This window comes from Calonectris borealis, chromosome Z (genome assembly GCF_964195595.1).
Source record: "Calonectris borealis chromosome Z, bCalBor7.hap1.2, whole genome shotgun sequence".
Lineage (NCBI taxonomy): Eukaryota > Metazoa > Chordata > Aves > Procellariiformes > Procellariidae > Calonectris > Calonectris borealis.
Genome location: NC_134352.1, coordinates 22373676 through 22396417, shown reverse-complemented (window position 1 = coordinate 22396417; position 22742 = coordinate 22373676). Strand labels below are relative to the sequence as shown.

Sequence of the window (22742 nt, the reverse complement as noted above, 5' to 3'; positions counted from 1 at the left end):
CTATCAGTGCTGACAGCTTGAAATTGAATTTCTCAAACGTAGCTTTAACAAAAAAGAAATGAACTTCTGATTGGATAGGATTGCTTAGGATTATAAGACAGGTTAACTCAAAGGAGACAACTAGGATGATTCTCTATGAAAGATTTAATACCTGGCACAGCTTTTAGATCCTGGAATGAATTTCTCCTTACTTAAGCTGGAAGATCTTCAATGTATTTAAGGCATTTCTGCTGCTGGTTGTTGATCATTTTGTTTTTCCTCTTCCTTTCCATGTCTGCCCATGTTTGAAGCAGTTCAGGGGAGTTATTTGTGACAGCTAGCTGATTTAAATCAGCAGTTAAATTGCACACCAACTGTTATGGTTATGTTACTTTTGGAAGTTACTCCTTGCATTACTTCTCAATTTGTTACACAGAAAAATAGCTGATCTCATAAACTAAGTGTAAAGATCATGTTGACGTTGTAGGTTTTATTGTTAAAATTGCTAGAATTGTGCAATGTAGTTTGTCATAGTAGATGCTTTGTGTCAATGTTGTTTCCTCATGTTATGGCAAGACTAATAATTTAAGAATGTTCTGAAAATGCCATGTTAGCAGAGACATATTACAGTTTCAAAATACTCGCCATAGTGGGAGCAGATGGAGCACTCTAGATATCGACTGAATCTATAATAGTTGTATTTTAATAAGCATGTTCTTGTTTCAGATGTAACTTCTGCAAAGCCTCTCCTCTTTGTCTCACATTCTTCACCTCTGTTCCCACCAGTTTTCTTTCAACAGAATTACTGTTCAGGAATTCCTGAGTGTCTGCTTAGGCATTTCCCAAATTGTCACTTGTGAAGTGGCTCTGAGAAGCTTCAGCATCCATTGCTGTCACTGTTTTACATATCACTGGTTTATTATTATTATTAAAAAGTAGCATTAAATAGTCATGGTGTTACTAACTTTCTAATAGATGTGCATTCAAAATAAGCTTATAAAATTTGTGCCTCTCACAGTGAAAATTACTGAAAAAGAACTGAGGCACTTCTGGATCACTGTGATCTTGGGAAGACACTTATTTGTTTGGTCAGGTACACTGAACTCAGGGTTGCGAACAAGGCTGAATTTTCTTCAACTCTCTGCTAGACTAGTAGTGGATTTTCCACATTTTAATTGGTAGTTGCTGTCCTTGAAGTGACTGTAATGGTTTGGACAATAAGCTGGATAGCCACTGACTCCTCTAAAACTGAAACAAAACACAACTAAAAGCAAGTTAAATATAGAAGTGAGTATTATATTAATATGTCTCTAGCATAATTACCTTCTGTCCATGGAGTCCAGTCCAAGATTATGTTCCTTCACATTTAACAAAATTGTTAATTTTATGTTTCAAAACACTAAAAGGGATATATTTTGGCTTTGGGATTTAGATACTTGTGTCATCCATGCTAGTCGCACAGCCAATTTGGTGTGTTTTGCCTCAGATTTTCCCCTGAGGGAATATGTAAGCATTTTGCCCAATGAATGATGATGGCTCTGGATTCCAGTTACTAATTAGTCCACCAAAAACCTGTAGATCCATAGCCCATAGAGAAGTACATTTTTAAACAAAGCTCTCAGAAGAAAACCCCAAAACACATTGGAATGTTCTTAACACTCTGACGTCTGAAGCTAAACATCCCTTTTTGTATAGCTGGACACAGATATAGTAGCCATTTGTCATGGGAAAGGACAAATACGGCCACTGAATCCGTTCTGTGCTGTGTAGAGGTCATAGTCCTCAGAAGATGTCTCTGGAGATCTTAATGGCTTTGATTTGCTCAGTGGTTAAAATTTAGTTTACAAAAATAAAATACATTTCTTTCATCTGCTCTTAAGTTGATTTTTTCTTCCTCAGTTTTAATTTGTTGGAAAAGACTATTTTATGTACACAAAATGATCCTGAAAATAAATGTTTTCATTAGAAGGAGTATTTGCTATTCTGCTTGACAATATACATGCAACCCTAAAGAATTTTGATACATTTAGCAGAAATTAGGAATTAGGCAGCAGTCTGGTTCCTTTTTTTTTAATGAGAGGGGATTTACGTGAATGAAATTTGATGGTGCTAAATGGTTCTCAGCATCACTCTATCACCAAACTCTTTAATTTATGTTATATAGTAGTTTTACATAAAGCTTTGCACTGGTGGTTTTAGTATTTCTTCAGTGTATTAAATCAGCTAGCTGGCCATCCAAATTGGAACAAGATGATAGTGATAAGATTAAATAGATTAAAATATTAAAATTTTGGAATGGAGATGAAACACTCTCACGTTATTCCAGTCCTCAGTGCGGGGGGAAGTCACAGTAGGCAGTGTCCTTACTGTGAAGTTGTGAGTGCTCAGCAAGAGCTGTTGCTGCTGAGTGACAGCCTGATTTTGAGACTGTTGCTCTGTTCGAAGTCAGATTTTTCTCATTGCAGGCTGTCCTGGGAATAGGAATGGAGATTTGGAAGCACCACATTTCATAGCGAGGAAGGTAGCATGAAAGAGCATCATTATCCATCTCTCTGAGAAAACCCCGGTAGAGACAGGTTATGGGTTGAGGCAGGCGAGTTGACCATCTGAATAAAGACTTCACTGCTTTAACGGTCATCTGACTGATCACTTGATATACACTGAACTAAGGCAGGACATGTGTCTTTCTCAGTGCCTTAATGGCTTTATTGTTAGCTCCCAGAACGCTAATTTTAGCAAGTGACACTTTGGGTTGGTGAGCAAGGTATTTTCCAGGATTGCAGTTCAAGGTCATCCATGAGGGCAGAATGTAGTACAGATAATGGTGGTGGGCAGCCAGCTGAGTATAAACGGGGTGCTTGGGCTGCAGAGTAACCTGGCTGAGGCAGTTTGGGAGGAAAAGGTGGGGAAAGCATTGCTGTATACACAATGCCAGAAACTCTTGCTTTTTTATTGGCTTAGGTTTTTATGTCTGTTTTGAGGAGAAGATTACATTACATAGATTTCAGTATCTGTCTTTTCATTGTCAGCATCAGTATATTGCTGTCTGTCATACGTGGGCTTCATAATGAAAATCTAAATTTTTTATTAGGTCTAACTCAATAGATGTTTGTGTTTATAACATCTCTGAGGCATATGATCTAGAACACTTATGAATATGTTACTTTCGTATTATACTTTGTATAATCTGTAAGCGGATTACTTTTTGCAGTCTCCCATACTGATCTTGTTACTGAAATAGCTCTGTGCGTGGTCATCAGTTGTTTATAGTAGTTAAAACTGAAATATTTGGTTTCTTAAAAGAAAAAAAAAGTTAGTATGCATAGCATTATGTCATTGAAAATTCTGACAAATTTGCTTTGCTTTTTTGGAGACCTGCCTCTGCTGTGAGAAGTGTGCTGCTTTTCTAGGTTATGTAGAAGGTAGTCACTCTTGTTGATCTTTTATTTTTTCTGTGAAAAGGAAGAAGGAACCTTGCCTTCTGAATGCACACATGGCTATAATGTGCCCATGTATCAGGGCAACATGAGCCACCTGTGCCCACGTTACACTGTTGTATGTCCAGAACAGCTCATATCACATGCCTGGAGTTACTGTGGATTTACAGCAGCAGAACTGAGAACAGAAGTGGATTTTCAGCTTTCCCAGAGAGCACATTTTTGGCACCGTTTTTGGTTCTGTTTGTACCTCTCTCTAACTTCTGGCAATGAAGTCAGTTCAGATTGAGCAGTTTGTTTAGTCAGCATTTCTTCCTCCCATTGGCTTCTGCTCTGTATTCTTTCCTTGATTTAACAAAAAAGCAAACAAACAAACAACAACAAAGCAAAAAAAAAATCTGTCTGTGTGTGAAGGTGAAATCCTTTTCCGCTCTCTCCTCATTCATGTTTTCTACAAATAAATAAATATCTGTTTTAATTCTTGGAAACATAATGCCATCACAAAGCTTTCAGTAAGCAGCTCGCGCATGACAACTGCTAGGCAAATGTTAAGGATTCATTTGATACAAGCCGCTGGATGCACCGAGACTTTCAGTTGTAATTCATGCAGGAACAAATGTTCCTTAGCTTCTAATTTCCTTGCTGTATGTGTTCGGCTTCTTTGGTTGGCTTGAGGACCTTAGCTGAAGTTGTACACTGCACCTATAATCCCAAGGCCGCACTCCACTGGAAATTGGCTTTAGCAGTTCTGCAGTGCCAGTGTGAAGGTTCTTGCTAGTAGTTTAAAAAAAAAGAAAAAAACAAGCTTGGGTATTTAGTTTTAAACCCATTTTTAGCCCCAAAAGCTCAGAAGCAATGATGTATCACTTTTATTTTTTCTAGCTAGTATGTCTAATTATGTCAACAGATCAAATAATGTTTGTATAATGACAGTGCTAGCTGTTTATCAGAGTTCTTTACCTTTTGGCTCACTGACACTAAAATGTGCTCCTTGCAGTCAGGTTTCTCCAGTGGTGGCAAAAGTTAACTGTTAAATATTCAACACAACAGTGATCAAAGATGATTCATCATCATCTTGACTTGAGTGTGTACTATGAATGAATGATCTCTGCCTTCTAGTCTCAATTCCTGGTTTTGCAGGCTAAGTGTAGATTAACTGTAAATGTTAGGTTACTCTTTTACGATATTTGCAACTCATAACTAAACCAGATATAATTGGTTTGCATTTCCTTTGCAGATGTTACCAATAGACATCAGATATATTGTTTTATCAAACAATGAAGGCAACAAGGGAGTCTATCACAGAAGTACATCAGTGAATGCCTGATATACATAATCCAGACCCCAAAAGAACAATTGATTCAAATAAAATATTGGTTTGCTAGGTGTATTCAGTAGGATTAACAGCTAAATTATGTGTTCTTCAACTGCTTGAAGACAAAACAGTTTATGTACATTTAATGGAGGAAGCAGAGGCACCTGTTCTAATGCATGTGGAGTTTGAGCGCTATTCTTTCAAATTCCTATTTTTCTTCCCTCTGGAACAATGCTGTTTGTGTATCCTCAGCAAAAGAATTTTGGGAATACAAGTAAGAACATATTCTCCAATTTGTTTGTATTTATAGAATTAGCCTTATAGCTATGGAAGGTAACCATAACTGGTGCAGTAACTCAGTGGATATAGTCATCCCTTCACAAAAATTTATCAAGCCAAGATAGATCGGTGTTTCTCTAGTCCAAAAATAGCAGACCCAACTTGGGGGCAGGGAATGCAAAAGACAAAAAGTTAAAAAACAAGCACAAAAAAGGCTCTTCGCTTACTTAAAAAAGATCTTACATCTGTTTTTCAGGGTCATCTAAGTAAAGCAGGAAAACTTTTTTTGGTTAAATTCCTTTTTATTTACAAAGGATTTATACGTACAACAGTTGTATGAGAACAGAATGAAGTGGAAAAGCTCATGTATAGTTCCAAGGTCTCATAAGAATGCTGAGCAAAGTGAAAACTATTCCTCTAAATGCAAAAGTCTGACGAGAATAAGAATACTTATAAAGGAGTACTTACCTGCTTTCAAGGACAAAATGCCTTTTTTTTTTTTCATTAATCTTGAATCTGTAAAACATAATTCAGGGAACAATCTGTCTTCTGTTCAGCAAGAATGTTTGTACCCACTCCAAATTCTTTCAGATAAGAGAGCAATTTATGGACGTTTTTTAATCATTATTTCATTAGTGGATCCAAAGATACATCCTCTGGTCCTTGGTCTTTTAAATGCAGTAGTTAATTTTTTTCCTTCCCATTTTAACCAATACCTTAAACTATTCAGAGTATTTTGCTTCAAAAGGAGTCAAAACTGTTTGTCACAATACTTTAAAAGCAGTCCTTAGAAAATATGATCATACTGAAGCAGAAATCAATTTCTTATCAGTTCAAAATATAGTTTTTTGCTCCAGTAGCTTAATGTATTTGAAAAATGCACCCTGAAATGGGGATTTAGGCTTTACTACTGGTTTTCTTTTGCTTCTTGATCTGGATATCAGGCCACCGTGAGGAGTTTGTATCATGGTTGTCACTTCAGCGCTAATAAACAGGCGATATGCTGACTGAACTCTGATCTTAGACATTAAAGAATTCCTTTTATTGGGAATTTATAATTCAGTCCTAAAAATTCAAGTCTGTAAGGTCAATCACAGGACATAGTTAGTGTGGGGGGAATTGCACAGTTTAAAGAAATTAATGGTTATATGGAGGGACACATCAGAAGGTGCTTTTAAAATATTTAATTTAAAATATTTTATATATATTTTTAGTATTTTAAAAAACATATAAAATATTTTAAAAAAATATTTTCCATTTCTGTGTTCCTCCCCCCTTTTAATTTGTTGTCTCAATACATTCAGATTTTTTTTGCTTGGGTAATTTTTTGCCTTGAAAAGTTCAAAATCAGATGCAGTTTTTCCTACAGCAGTTCTTGAGATGGTAAGTGATTTGCAACAAATCGGTAATAAGTATGGCAGAGACATCGTACTAGTGGCCAGCCTATGCTTAGAACTTCAGTTTATAGTTAACATATATATGGGGAGTACAGCTCACCAGATAAATCTTTACTACCGGTTGGTGCCATAGTTTTACATATTTACAGGTTACTTTCGTTTTTACCAGGTAATTTGGTACGGTTCTGTTTATGCAGAGCTGAAAAAGCCTTGTATTAAAACTGTTTATTCAAACGATCCCCAACAGTGGATACCGCTCAGTTATGTACACAAGCCCATAATCCCTATGGAAACATTTGATATTTAAACCTGCAACGAAGTTTAACAGCAATTAGAGAGAGCCCTAATTTTGTGTCACGCTGCAGAGCAATGCCCTTGTGAGTGGAAAGGTCCCATCACCAGCCCTTCTGGAATATTATTGAGAGATTATATCAGTGTCCACTTTAGAAATGGCAGCTTCCTTCTCTTAGTGGAAGTGGAAGAGGGCACAGCTCTGCCTGCAGGACTTGATCTGTATTGCTGACTGTGGGAAGTTAACGCTGCAGGGAATGGGCACGGCAGGGATGAGGGAGGCTTGCCTTGACACGACAGCCCCTGGTCGGTCTGCGAGGTGGGCGCGCTTGTCGCACGCAGCTCTCCCCGAAGAGTCCGGCCAAAGGTTGCATCTGTTCGCTCGCCGTCTGTTCTGAAGAACTCACCCTTAGGATTTCTTTTTAAAATGGTTTTATATTAAAAAAAAAAAAAATTGTTAGTCCAAGGAAAAGTGACAAAGTAGTAGAGGGAAGGGCATTTTGCTGTCTATATTCATTGCAAGTGATAAGGCTCTTCCCCATTTTGGCCCAAAACACAGGAATTCTCATATCCTGTAACGAGTATTTCTGTAAAGCTTCAATGGTATTTCTGGACTGAATTCCAGGCACCTTTTTCACTTTTATTTGTACTGATTTATTCTAAATATTTTTATAAAAGTACCCTACATTCTAACATCTGTAGTATGTTTTAGACATTTGTATTTGGGTAGCTGAATCAGGAATGCATTATGAGTTTGTTTTTAAAAGAAGCTTGTTCTCCTTTTTCCTCCATCATTATCAGTGGGGTGTGTATGTGTTCCTGGGATCTCGGTGTTCTCAGATGCACAGTGCTTACTAGAATGAATTTGGAGGTAGGGCCATGATACGTGACTTTCTTAATCTTGTAAGTGTGCAAGTGTTGGTGTGTGTTATCACCTACACTCATGCTTCCAAAAACAGTGATGTTACACTAGTTCAGAGCTTGTAGGCTGATCAATCAAGAACATTCCTGAATTAGAAAATAGAACATTAATCTACTTGCAGTTACTTTTCTCTAAAACAGAGTTATATCCAATATTTCTTTTTAAGCCTTGTTCTGTGTTAAATGAAATCCACAGGCAAAATTCCTATGGGTTTCCACAAGAGTGGTTCACTAAATTGAAGTATGGTAATGGAGTTAAGAGTTCTGTGATATGGAAGTGTCATTTTTTATAACACTTAAACCAGTGCCTAATTATTATCTTTAAAGGCTGTGATCTTTTTCACGAACACGAGAGATGATAATATAAAAAAACCTAGCTGAAGTCTTTGCAAAAAGGACTATGAGCCAGTAATGCTTTTCTGACCTTAGTTTGCTGCATATTAGCTGTCTCATGCTGTCTGGATGTTTTTGAAATGAAACGAAACAACAAGGAGTCAAAAAACATTGTTGGCCTAGCTGACTGTGTAAGTGTTAAACAGAAGAATTTGATGTAAAAAGAAGAAAAACTATTTTAGTCCCATTGCAGCTTGATGCTGATTGAGGGGAGAGGAGGATTTTGGCTGAGCATGTATTGCTTTTTTGGCTTCTTTTCTACTGCTGCCACCTCCCTAGTAGGTATAGGATGGATATAGGACATGAGATCTAAAGGGGAGAAGCTGCTCCCTCGGTCCAACTCTGGAGTATGGAAGAGCATACTTAATAATCACTGGTTAATAATCAGTCATGTCAGAAGGGTCAGTGGCTTTGTTTTGAATTCAGTATTTGGCTATGGTGCATCTGAGGGGGAAACTTAAACATGGATTTCTAAAACATTGCACACTAACTGCTGGCTTTGCAGTGGGGTGGTGGTGGTAGGAGAATGTGGAGTTTACTCTGGTGCAGGTGGTGTTTGGCAAGGGCACCATCAATTCGCTGCTTCAGGCTTGCTTTTGGTAGTTGCAGAGGGATGACGTTAATCTTTGTCTCGTCTCCTTCGGCCACTGCATTCTTTGTTGTTATGAATAACCAAAATTTATCAGTTGTGTAGACACTTAGTTTAATTGCCTTGACCTGAGAATTGTCCCGAATGTTTTCCTTTGTGACCTTAGTGTCAGTCCAGGGGCTGGACTGCATATTTCTGAACATGCAATAGCATATGTGGGAAACGACCTTGCAAATGATTTACCTTAAGTAATAGTCTTCTAATAAAAATAATTTATCTCTTCACTGAGTTTCAGAAAGAAGATACTTGATGTTCTAATTCCTTGAGTTAAAGGTGATCTCTTATGTTATTTTATACTTTAAAGAATGCAGTAGATATAACCTGCAAAGCTTCCCACAATCTGAAATCATAGAGATGCAACATCACCTGAAATTGAACAGTGAAATTTCAGACCAAATATTCATGCCCAAATGTCTTTTCTTTTTGACTTTGTTTTTAATCATTCATCTTTTCAGAAAATCATCATACACCTTCAGACTAATGAGTTTCTAAAATTGTAACCTCGACTGTTTAAACTTTGGTGTTAAATTGCAGTCTTTCACAGTAGATTCTTTCCAAGGTATTCAAAAGCAAATTATATGTTACATTTAGTTAATTTAACACCAAAGACAGTTGTCAGCTCTCAGTAATACTTGCAGCATTAATCTTCTTCCTTTTCCAAGCCTACCAGCATTTAACAAAAGTTGTGTGTGATAATTCTTGATAATACTGCTTTTAGAATGGTATTTGCTCGAACAGTTGAATCTCCTTGCAAGCAGATCACATCGGTTGCCTTCCTTGTTCTTTGTGTGCTGGGAGGCAGAAGACCTGCTGACGCAATCAGTGTACCGCAGCAGGACACTGTTGTCCTTCAGTGATTGTATTTCTGATGGCAGGGAGTATGATTTCTCTTGATTTTTGGAAAATGAGATCTAGCACAGATAATCGGCCAAGAAGCAGATGCCGTGGCTTGATGTTCTAGTGTCTACTGGAGACACAACAATCTGCACCAGGAACAACACATTCTATGAGCTCATTTTCACTTTCTTTCAAGGGAAAATAAAAATTTATACCATGTTAGCAAGGTTTTAAAGGATCAACCCTAATGCTTTGCTGTTATTCAGGTAACCAGCAGTAGTGTTGTTGGTAGTACAGAACATTGAATTGAAGGTTTTAGTATATCAATGAAAATATACTAGTTGTATACAAATATTCATAAGTTCACAGAAGTATTAAAAAGTGGAAAAATTTAGTGGAAAATGCCATTATTTAATGATACAGAATATGTTCTGGTTTTTAAAGCATGAAATAGACATCTATCCTACAATTCTGTTGTGACCTTGAACAAAGTCACTTAAGCTCTTTGTGTCTATTCCATGGAGAGAATTATATTTACTGTTACTGTTTAGTGTGGTGTCCTTATACTGAATAACAAAATGGTTTGAACTTACCCGGAAAAAAAGTCCTATTAAAGTACAATCACAGTGCTAATGCTTTTATAGTGTTTAAAATTATTGTACAGAGATGCAATCTAGCTATACCCATTATGGGAGCAAGGGGAGGGATGTGAAAATGCAGGAAATGCTGTTGATTTTGTATGCTTACATTTTGCTTTCTCATGCTTTGGGGAAAGATGTTCAGAAAACGTAGGCCATCCCCTGCAGAAGGCTGTGTGGGTGCATTGCAGCTCCGCACCTACCTCTCTTCAGTCACAACTCCTGAACCTGAAGGAGAAATTGACTGAAGCTGGGTGGCATGGAAGAGTATGACTGTAGATCTTATGTATCTTCCAGAGATTTTTAATCCATACAGTTGGAAGTCTTTGTCCTCTTCCCCTTTGGGGGACTCATGACTAAATCTCTTGAACGCAAAAGTTGCAATCTAGAGAAACCCAAGATTTGTTTCTTTTAAAGGGAAAAGATAATTTTATTTTTAGTCACAACTTTTCTTGAGTTCTATAAAAGGTAACACTCAAATGAAGTTGAACTCTTACAGGAAAATTTTTCAGTCTATGTTAAATATGCCTTGTTTATAAATTTTTATAATGAGTATTTTGTAGCTGCAGAAATACAACTTAGGTATAAAGTGGTCCCAACTCTACTAAAATGAGACACACGTCTAGTGTCTAGTCCTCTTCTTCCTCTCCCAAACCAAACATCTTCTGCTGAGTATCTCTGACTTGTTTATTCTTTAATGTCATGGACTTTTGCTAATGGAATAAGGTGTCTTTGACCTGTAAGCTGGTGGTCATTACTCATTTAAAATGAGGGGCAAACCCCCCCAAAAACAGTCTTTTCTTGTTATCCTTTGTGATGCTTTCAAATTATAATCTCAGATACTTTTTATGAAGTAGAACAGCTGAAACAATTTAAGATAGCAGAAAAGTTGTATCTCTGCAATCACATTTGGAGCTCTACAAATGCCTGTGATTTTTAATTTTTTTTCAATTGGATTCAGTTTCTGTTGTATATGTAAAGTCTTGCAGAAGGCCAGTTCTGCCAAGCAAGTGAAAGGAGGAGGATTAATAGCTCCCTAAGGGCAGCATTCTTCTTGCTAGAACTAGACCTGCTTGTGCATATACACTTCCCCGTGTTTGTCCCATCAGTGAACTTGTCTTGTTTCTAGGGCCAAGAGAGGACTGTAAATTAGATTTCAAGTTTGTTTAACATTTCATGTTCTGCTCGTACACTTTGTTGCAATTTAATACTAATTATATTGACAGCCTTTATGAACCATTCCAGAGTCTGAAAAAGAAATAATTAGTAACAGCTGAAATTAAATCTAGTTTTCATATCAAGCCAGTATAGTTACAGACAGCATGCCCAAATTCGTATGTTCCCATCCTGTAGATCCTTAGTTAAGCATGACCCCTGATTTGTGCTTTCCAGTCTGACTCATGACCAAAGAGCTGAGTTTAAGTATGAAAGTCACATAGGTACCTCACACATCTACTTTATGATTGGCATAGAAATTACCAATAGAGCAATCAATAGGCATTAGATAGTTTCTGTTTTATTAAAGGATTTTTCCAACATGTTCAACATGTAGACTGCAAGACACATGCTGTAAGTGTAGATAGTGCAAAAGGTAAGTTCAGTTGCCATTCCATCCAGACTTCTCCCCTCCAGTACAACACAAAGTGACAATGTGTAACTGCTCGCTCTTGCTGAAAATGTCATCTGCTCAGGTTCCTTCAGAGCACAGGATTCCATTCCTTTCTTCTCCAAAATCAATAGAAATGAAAACCAGAAAGTCTTGAATGAAGGCCAAGATACCAGGCAACAATGGTCTTGGTAAAAAGAATTTGGCAGTAGAAAGAACCCTCTCATGTGCATGGTCTTTAGAGAAAATACTGCAAGATCTTTTTTCTTTTTTCGTCCTTTTTGCCATCAAAATGAGGATGATCCCTACAGGGTAAGTGAACTTAGAAGTTATTCTGTCCTGAAAGCAAACAACAAACAAACTTGAAAATGCAAAATTAGCAAAACCAAAAAGCCTGATTTTAACCTCTTTTTCAATGAGGAAGTAGGGAAGAAAGTAGAAGAGTCAGACTTCATATAATCTTACACTCCCAGTATTACAGAATTTGATGGCAACATGCCAAGGCCTAAAACAGAGCAAAGAAAACCATAACTGCATCTGGCATTTTTAACATACTATGGTGAAGGTCTCTTAAGCATTTTCTTTTTGGGTGCATTTAGCTGGGCAACCCTTCTGTCTTCAAATCTGCTTATAGAGAAGTCTGTATAAGTAAATGAGGATGATACTCCTTTATTATCATCATCAGAGTTAAGCACTACGTACAGCTGTATTACATTCCTCATAGCCTGACTGAAACTATGGTATTCTCTCAACTTGCATTTGCCTTGAAAGGCTTGTGGCAGAAGTCTGTCCCATAGTTGATCCACATACGCGCTCACTCCACTGTAAGGCGTAGGGCACCAGGAGACACAAAAATTTGTCTTCTGTGTAGATAACCTTTCTCGATCCCTAGTAAATGAACATCTCCAGATTAATCATAAACTTCACCCTGAAGTATTTTCCTAGCCTTCTGATCGATTTGATGAAAAAAACAGAATTGAAAAAGAGAGAACACTTTTTTTTTTTGAAATATTGACAGCCTTGTGCTGAAGTTTCATACATAAAAATGTAGATGGAAAATATTTATGTTACAAGTGCTTTCCCTGTTTCATTTTCTACATAGCAATATATAGTTACGTTTTTATACTTTATGTTTCATAACATGAAATGTACTAATTGTCCCTAGTACATCAGTAACGAACTGTTAGTGAAATCTGGCACAACTTTCAGATGACTCTCAAAAGTACACAGACTTTGGGTTTGGAATTGTCTTTATAAATACTCAGTAAAATCTGTCTAGTTTCAAGCAGTGTGCCTTATAGAAGCTAAACTCAATACAGCCTTGCCTTCTCATAAAGGAAATTAAAATATATTCAAGGAATAAGTACACTTTAGCTTGCTTTAAGTTAAGCATATGGCTCCAGCAGTGTCCATGATACAGGGTGTAAGCCTAGTCCCAAATCTGAGGCAGTCAATGAAATTTTTTCCACTGACTGCAGTTACTTGTAAGGTGCTGTGCTATATAAGACAGTTTTATTCTCCAGTTTATCCAGAACATATATTTTGATGAATCTGTAGGTTATTTTGTTTTTTATTTCTAAGGAAAATGAAATTGGCTTGGGCTTTTTTTTTTGCCCTTTTTTTTTTGTCATCTGTTTCCAATGTTCATTTCGTTAGAGAACATGTGTACGTTGGTAAAATTGTTGATGTTCTCATGAAGTTTGGACCAAAAAAAAGCAGACTTTATGGCTGTGAGCTTGTACTTAATTCGTTTTTATGGACAGCAATACATCAGCTTCTGCTGTAGAAAACTAAGATACTAAAAAATAGTAATTTGTGTGATAATAAATGAAATTAGTTCCATGAGAGAAAAATACCTTCAGAGTGCTCAGTTTGTCAGAAAATCTTGTCTGAGAATTCAGCATCATCTTTGCTGTATAATTTCCCCTCCTCCTCTTTTCTCCCCCTTTTTCCCACATACAGGAGAAAAGAAAGGCTAACTTTTACCTAGTTATGCCATTTTATGTCAGAAAAAAAGGGTGGGTTTAATTTTAAGTGCATAATGATTAATTCTATTTCTAATTTCTAAAACTTCTATTTTTGAAGTTTTTCTTCAGCAAGTTACTCCAGATTCTTTAGACGTCAATTGATTCTTTTGATCTCAACTTAAAAAAAAGAACAAAATACAAATCTTTCCTCCTTCTGAGGGAGGCTTATGTGTATAAAATAGTAACAGGGTATCTCCAGAGAAAATGCAAAATGCAAGATAGGGGAAAATTTTAGAAGGGAATTAGTTGCTAGTGAATATAATGAATGATTCACAGTAGAGTTCATTAAGAAACTCTGATTTTGAATGATTCGTATTTCTATCATAACACAGCTTTAACCAATGCTGTTACAGACTTCGAAAAATTAAAGCAAACCTTAAAAATAGGATTCATTCTTACTGTATTGACAAATTTCAAATATTATACTGTGTAAAAAAAAATATGTCTGCAGAAAGGAAATATACATGCATATATATATCTTTTAAAATAATATTACAAAGTGCAGTGCTGAAAAATAACAGTTTTCCCTCAAGATTGCTTATGTCACTTCAGTTTACTTCTTTTATATTCATTCTTTTAACTGTGTATTTGTAGTTGCTTCTTTTACTGAACCTCATTTGATAAAGATGATATACAGATATACAGATGAACTACAGAAAGAGCGGCTCTTAGATATTTTGGGGGTTATTTCTATTAGTCAATGTGTTTGCGGTCTCAGTACTTTCTGAATTACTTGTTGAATTTTGCTTTGAAAGCAGAGCTATTGTTTACTCAAAAGAGTGGTTTGTCAGGATTGGAGTGGGCATGTTGCCTTTTCCAGCACCCGTCCTAAACCTTTTAGGCAATCTCTCTCTCCACTAGATGAAAGAGTCCTGCTGTCTCCATTTTGAATTCAATTTAAAGTTGAAATAGCTTCAAAAAGATACTCTGAGATGTTTTCACAATCTGTATCCTAACAGGTAGGGCAGTGAGATGAAGATATTAATGTCAATCAGGTTTGTGCTGGAGAAGAGACTGAAAGCAAATTTGCTCCCCATGGTGAATGCTCTCGTCATTAAGCTACTGAAGTAAAAAAAGGGTATCAACAGCTCTTTTTTTGTGCATTGTGGGAAGCCTCATTGGTTACTCGTTCGCTAAGGATTTTTCCATCCATGTTGCTTCACGTATGGGTACTCAGGCATTTAAAGGGCTATTTTGCTGCTTCAGGACATATCGCTGTTTTTGGCAAAGTGAGACATTTTGGTGTTGTGCAACTTTTGGATGTCTAATTTAAGAGATTTCTTTTTAAACATATGTGTCATTATAGAGAACTTTGAGTTCATTGGTTTTTAGTCAGAGCTTTGAGCATCCAGGCTAATCAAACTGTGAAGTCTGGAGCTGAAGGCTCAGAAGATGAAGACCACCAAAATAATGATAAGCTGTAACAAGATGGTTAACTTCATGCAGGGAGCCTGTCAGAGAGCTATGAAAAATTAAAAAGCGATTTTTCATTTCAAAAAAATGAGGCAGAAAATTGTACGACAATAAAGTATTTTGTGCTACTGCTGTCCATCCCTGGAGCAAAGCTGTACTCTGCATTGAAAAAGGTACTTGTGTGTTTTTGTGAAGATTAAAAAGTAGCATATGATCATGGAATTACAGAGTGCATTGTAATACGTGTGCCAAAGTTAAGAAATAAAGATTGTTCCAGACCTTACTGTTTCGGTGCTGAATGTTACTCTTGATCCACCAGCTAACAATAACCATTAGAGCCTGCCTGAGTTTGCCTCTTAGCACTTGAGTGATATGAAGCATGCTTCATCCTTAGCTTTTCTGCACAGTCTGGACATGCATACAGGAGTCAGGAAAGGCTAGAGAGTTGAGTTTTTAAAATCCGAAGGCAACCCTGTGAAACATGAAAACTGTTTTTGTTGGAGACAGAAAAATATCAAAAAATAAATTTCAGTATATATGGGAAAAGCTGAATCCCTGAGCCTGTTCCATAGCATGAGGAAGCTAGATCTATCCAACAGAAGATTGTCTGAATATAATAAAATGTATTAGTCCAAATACTTAACATTGGGTGAAATTTTGCACAAAGGATAATTACTATGTTTTCTGAAATGGGAAGAATCAGTCACGTAACCTTCATGACAGCTGCTACTGTTAGTCCCAGTTTTCATCTCTGAGAGACAGAAAGGTATTGCTGCTGGCCTTACTTTCTTTTCTATATCTCTTGTGCATATTTTATTAAAATGAGCCACGTTTAGACACAGTGAACCTGATTGTTTTTCAAAGCAGTCAGGATATATGTTTAAAAAACACTGCTGCAGGCAGAGCTCATTAAGGTCTCCAGGAGTTAAGGGTTGGTTTAAGACTTTGGGAGCAGCTTTCAAAGATCTTAAGTGTTATTCATTATTCTACTGAGTCACAGCAAGCATGTTGGAAGTAAATGTATGTTATAGCTAAGTTTAAATCTCCAAATAAGCATTTCATTTCATATTATGCTTCTAAATGTTGAAGAGGAGAAGCATAAATTTTTACATTTTTTTAATTAGCATAGCAATTTTATTAGGATGTTTCTTGATATATGTAATGATAGTCATAATAGCAAAGCATTATTGGTATCCAAAATGTGAGATGAAGACAAAGGCAAAGTAACAATTCTGAAGCAGCTAAGCATGGAAACACTAAATGCAAACATCTTAAAGGATGATCAGTGGAAATTCTGGCAAAAAAAAATTGCTGCTGACCTCAATGGAGATAAGATTTTACTCCAGTTATGCCACTGCAGGAAAAAATAGCTTGAAATTGCTGAAAAGAACACAGTTGGAGTAAGGATATGATTATATTGGGGGATAAACCCCAAAGATGGGGTTTGGGGGGTGATGGGTGTGTTTCTTAGTCGAGGCAAGAAAAAATTCTCCTTGTGCAAACTCTCTAAAAACTTTCATAAGACACATTAGTGTTTTCATATAGTCTAAGACCTTCTGAAGCAGTAGTTATCACTTTATTCACAGCAGCACTTTTTTGTGCACTGATACTGAGCACTCCTATCTTTGCTGCTGTTCCTCTTAGTGGACTGCTGCCTGTCACAAATATAAAGGTTTCCCAATTTCCCAGTGCTAGTAGAATTGATTCAACAGATTTTCCTTAACACTCTCACACATTTATTGGATGCAGGTTTTAAAAAAAAAAAAGCAGGTAATACTTTCAACGAGCTTCAGCAGCTTTGATGTCTTCAGATTATGCTTGTAGCTGAATGGCTTCTCTTGGAAAGATGGAAAATCTTTCCATCCACCTCGGCTGCAGACAGGTATACCTATTTAGCAGAACATCAGCTCTTTACAGCACCAGGAACACAAGGCAAGACCTTCTCCAGTGGAGGTCAAATAAAAGTTTGGTACCCTTTGAAAAAAGGGCTATTAGTCCTTATTTCTCTACTGGCAGGTTACCCATTGCCCAGGCATTAAGAGGTAGATACTTGACAGCAGATAGGGATCTAAATAATTTTATGTCTTCACACTTATGCTTAAATTACGATTTATATTCAAGAATAAAGATAAAATTTCTTAAAGTATACCATCTCACCCTTCTGTTTTTGTGTTGATTTCTCTCTCTCCTCTGTCCTCTTGTTTTCTTTCAGATTATTTTTTCCATCCATCTTAGGTAACATAGTAACATATCCTTCTTATGTAATGATATCTAACATTTCTCTGTTGGATTTATTAGTTTATTCATAAATAGTCCACAAATACTCTTAATAGAAAAATCATGAACATTTTGACCTCTGTAGAAGCAACCCAGACAGCTTACTCGCACCTGTTACTTTTAGTTGGGTTCAGAACTGCTACCGATGTGAGTCTGTCTGTATGAAATCCATACATTTGCCATGGTGTTTTGCACTTTCATGAAGCGGTTTTTGTGACAAGAACATTTTTGCTGCTGTTCATAAATATTTGGGGGATGTCAACAGGCATGTTAGAAAAAAAAGACAAGGAGTGACGTGCACTTCTCAAGCTGTCTTTCTGATCCTAAACCCTAAAGGCAGGCAAAATTTCTTCCATTGACTTGAGTCAGCCCCACTGTTCCTTCCAAGTGCTGTTTTGGTTTTCTTTGTTTCTGTTAAACAGGAGGAAGTGAGAAGGAATAAAAAGACCAGTCTATTATCATCACTGTATTAACAGATAAAACGCTGCCAGTAGCTACCATCTAAGACTAAAAAGGCACTTAGTAACAGAATGGCCTGGGACTGTGGGAAGAGCTCTAATAGCTGGTTAGATCAATCAGTGTCTCAGCAGAATCTTGACAAGTTTCTGATTTAATGGGCTGAACCTGTTTCCAGCTGTTATTAGTCTAAAAGCTTTCAAGGTTTGACAAGACTAAACTCGGCCTGGATTGTCATTGTATGCAGGCCAGGAATTTCTTCATGACTATGGTAAAAGCAGGCCATTTTCTCCTCTACAAAAAGGGTCATCTTTTCAAGCGCTTTTTTAGTTCTTTCCTTGACTTGTTTAAGAAAGCAAAACCAAAGTTGGCAAAGGTATCAGAGGCCATCCATGGAGGGAAGATAAACTGAAATGAAGCTGCTAAGTATTAATTAATGTGCCAGTGGTCACGTTTAATGTTATACTTGATTTCTTCTTATTCATCACTTCTTAACATGAACGTGTCTTAGATGTCAAGATGTCAATGTGTGATAACTGTGTGTAGCTAAAAAACAGATGTTTTACCAGTTAAATGAAACGTCATCAAATACGAACATAGTTCTGGAGGAAGGCAGTACTGAAAATCACGATACCTATAGTGAAACCAGAAGAAAAGGACTGCTGTTTGATAAAGAATCCGGAATATTGCTTTGACAACGCAACTACTGCAGTACTGTCGGCTGAGGAGTATATTTATGTCTTCCTGAGATGAATGGTAAAACTCCCACTCAATTTGGCTTGGAAAGGAATCGAGCCATGCTATTTTTGCACAAATCTAATAATTCAGTTATTTTTGGTTTATATTTCAGTTATTTTAAATTAGAGTAGTCTCAGGACTTATATATGCTGGTTGGTGAGAACTGGATAGTGGTGTTTCACAGGATGAGGATTGCCTGGTGAGTAGCGTGTTCCAGCTGCAGCACCACCTGCCTGCTAGCACATTCCTTATTAGAGAAGGAGAGAAAAAGTGATAAATAATACTTATGCCTGTGTGACTCCAGCCAAGGATTTTCCTAGCTCGGGGGAATACACAGCTTTTCTAAATGACCCTTTATTCTGCTGCCATGGGAGGCTGGACATGATCCAGAAAATCAAGCTGTTCATAGCTGCAGTTTTAACACAGTTCAATACTAGCTCTTACCTTCAGGTGGCTCACTGTGTTTCTAGTGCAAGTTTTTATTGGCTGAGAATAGTGGGCTTTTAATATTTAAATAAATATTTTTGTAGTGATTTGAATTTAAAAATTAAAAATCTTTATAAAAAATAAAAACCTTTATCAAACTAAAGATTAATGACAAAAAGCTTATGTTTTGGAATTTGGTTGGTAATGACTAGATTTTGCTTTGTGTGGAACTTGTCGCTGAAAGGAAATTTTTGTTTCTTTTTCTTTACTTTCTGAGCTTTGGGATTTCCGAGCTGTTTCATGGTAGGGTATTTTCCTGTCAGATTTCAGAGCGCTCAGATACAGAGCGAATGGATAGTTTAGAAAAACTGCAGTGGAATTCTGGAGTGTGTTACATTCAAGCTGTCTTTCACAGTCCAGCTAGAATGAGGAGATGTTTGTAGTGGCTGATGACGACTGACAATGAGGGAGACAGCTCTGCTCCAGCAGTTCATGTGGATGGCTTTTCTCCTCACTGTAATGTCCATTGCAGTTCACTCTGCTGGGGGTAGTCTCAATAGTGAAGTGAAAATACAGTGATGGGAATGACTTTTCTCAGGCCTTCTGGTGACTTGAGTGCAACACAGTAGAGGTGCACTGATGGAAAAACATGGGAAAGTTCAACTTCTGCTGTGTTCATTTTACTGTTCCCTGCATAAATGGAAAAGTTCAGTCTTTAGGGCTGTGATAACTTTAAAAGCAAGTCAAAAAGGCAATGAGAAGATTTCTTTCCCCCTCCTCAAAACAAAGCAATTTAAATACCTCCAGTGCTCATTTTCAGCCATTCCCGTGGCTGTACAAATAAGACGTTGCAATTCCTACTTTTTTAAGAAATTGCTTTTCCTGTTTTGATATAGATGTAATAATTTGCTACCTGATGGTGGACGCAGGGTAGCCAAAGCTCCCCTGGCTTTGCTCGTTCAGGCTCGAATCCCAAGTGATGGTGGTGCCTAATGACATAGCAGAGCACTTGGAAGTGTATGCTGGCCCAGCTGTAATCTTATGAAAATCAGAAGGATGTAGACATGTACCAGAATTACTAACCACAGAAATTCAAAAATCACAAGTGGGGTTGCAAAAAAAACAAGACAAAACCAATCCACCTTCCTATAAATCTGGCATAGAATGATGGGATTATCAGGACAATGATCCCCTCTTTTAGATTGTCTCTATTTTACTTACAGATTTTTAACTTGAGAAGTCACTCCTTCAACTTTCCCTTAACAATTGTGAGAGAAAAAGGATTTTTTGGTTTTGTTGAAAGATGAAATTAGTTTGTAATTTGCATGCTTTGCCATGCTTGCGCAGTTGAGCCCATAGAGAGGGTACAAAGTATCCTTTGTCTCTTAGTCACAGTAAAGTCATAAGTATTGATGATGATTTTTAAATTAAGTGGGCACCATTTGATTCCTGAACTATAACCTTAAAATCACAACCAGGTGAAATATTCAGAGTAGGAAATCCAAGAGCGCTGAGCTAACAAGATAAAAACATTTGAACAGGTTCTTGAAGTGTGCTACTAAATATGGATGCAGATGGCTTTAATGAATATTTCATCTAGGGGACCTTACTAATTAAGATCCATGTCTCCAATGAAACTTGAAAAACTACCGGTTTGCTTTTTGAAAGTTAACCCTATGTCACCTTTGTTAAATGATCTATGGGTAGATTGGCTTCTGTGTTTTCTGGCATGGGTAAAGGAGGATAAATGGATAAATACTCCATTATCTTTTCCCTGTATTGTTCAAGGCTTAAGAGAGGTTTTGGCATTCTTTATGTGAAACTGGTGTTTTTTTCAGTAACTTACTGAGTTGGATTTGAACGTTCTGTTTTCAGTCATATCAAGATTTCTATAATTATCACCATGTCGGGCTGAAATTTTGTAAGGATGTAACTATTTGGACAAAACGTAGGAAAAATCAAAAGCATTGTATTGCATTTTAATCTTCATTGGAAAACTGTTTTCTATCTGAAGTACAGAAATGACCAAGTTCAATACCCAAAGAGAGGCATTAAAGAAATGTATTCTAAATATTTAGGTAAGCATTTATTGGTATTTAACTGAGTTGCTAGTCTTAGAATATGTGATGTGGCTTTAGCGCTCTTCTGTGAAGCTCATCTAAAGCCTATGGGTCATATCACTTACATGATAATCTGTAGGGACTTGTATGATACATAGGCTTTCTTCTTGCCTCCTGGATGGGATGAATATGTCTCTCTCCCTGCATCCATGTATTTCACAGCTGTTATTTGCAAAGTTCGTTAAGTGGAGACTAAAATCCATAACATTTCGTGCAGACTGGAAAAAAAGCAGTGTCAGATCTCTTTTTGTTGTGCTGAGCTCTGTGGTCATGAGTTAAATCAAGTTTGCTGTCGTTTTTCTTACTACTCTTGTTGCTGTTGTGGTTATCATTATTTGTGTCACTGTCATCCTTAGGAACTCCAAATGTGGGCTGTTACTGCATTGTTCTAGGTGCAGAACAAAAAATCTTTGAAAGCTTTTATAAAGGATGTGAGAAAGACACACTGATACCAGGAGGGAGAAGTACTGGTGAAATGTGGAACAGACTTGTTTTGTGTGATTGGTCTAGTCTCTGGCAGTCAAGGAGTTTTTACGTTGTTGTAACCATCAGGACATAGGTGGGACTTTGAAGAAGGCATTTTGCAGATATTTATAGTTAATATCTTGCAAGTGAGAGAATAGATAATTTCCTGAGAGTGTCTTTGTGCTCATGCTGCGTTCCTGCTCAGTCATGGAGACAGCGGTCCGGAAAGGAAGAAAACTGAAGCAATTATTTCAGTTGTGGAAAGCAGGTTGGTTACGGATTTGTGAACTAATTCCCTAATGGCCCTTTGTGACCCATTGTGAGACACGGATTTAGGAACTGGTTAAAATAATACCCTTGAGGATCAAACAGCATAGGTAGCTAACCTGAGGCTTCACAGCAGCTGCAGGGCTTATTGCAACCTTGAGGCTGCAGTGGCTGCCACACGTAGTCTCTGTTGCAGAGCTACGCTTTCCAGGGAGCAAAATTCCACCTGCGTTAGGCTATTTTTCCCCCACAGAGTGAGTGGTGACAACAGATTTTAGCCCTAAAACATGTCATGGCTTCACAGTTGATTAGGTGTGTATGTCATGTGAAGACTAGATTATTCATCTGAACTTGTTTTCTTTGAAGGAGAAAATGAACATATTCCACTAGAATATTAAAACTAAGACAACAAATGGCACATCAGGAAATTACACTTAATAGCTGACAAAACAAAAAGGGAAGTTTTGCCGTATTTAAGGTAAAGATCTCCCGCCCAGTGGATGAAGGGAAGGCGGTGGATGTAGTTTTTCTTTAGTAAGGTTTTTGATACTGTCCCTCACAGCATCCTTCTGGACAAGTTGTCCAACTGTGGGATGAACTGGGTGAAGATGCGCTGGGTGAAGAATTGCCTGAAGGGCAGAGCTCAAAGGCTTGTAGTGAATGGGGCTACATCTGGCTGGTGACCGGTCACCAGCAGTGTTCCTCAGGGCTCAATTTTAGGGCCAGTTCTGTTCAATATATTTGTCATTGATCTGGATGCAGGAGTTGAAAGCACCATTAGCAAGTTTGCTGACGACACCAAACTGGGAGG

General features: G+C 37.3%; 1 protein-coding gene across 2 annotated transcripts in view; it reads left to right on the top strand.

The window, feature by feature from the left end:
- Window positions 1-22742, top strand: part of KCNN2 (potassium calcium-activated channel subfamily N member 2) — a 72523-nt gene that overhangs the window by 22078 nt on the left and 27703 nt on the right. The window contains exon 5 of one of the 2 annotated variants that reach the window (XM_075136681.1): window positions 12342-12380. The exons of the other annotated variant lie outside the window; for it this stretch is intronic. Coding sequence (XP_074992782.1) covers window positions 12342-12380 — 39 coding nt within the window. The remainder of the gene's footprint in view (window positions 1-12341; window positions 12381-22742) is intronic. 2 annotated transcript variants of the gene reach the window in all.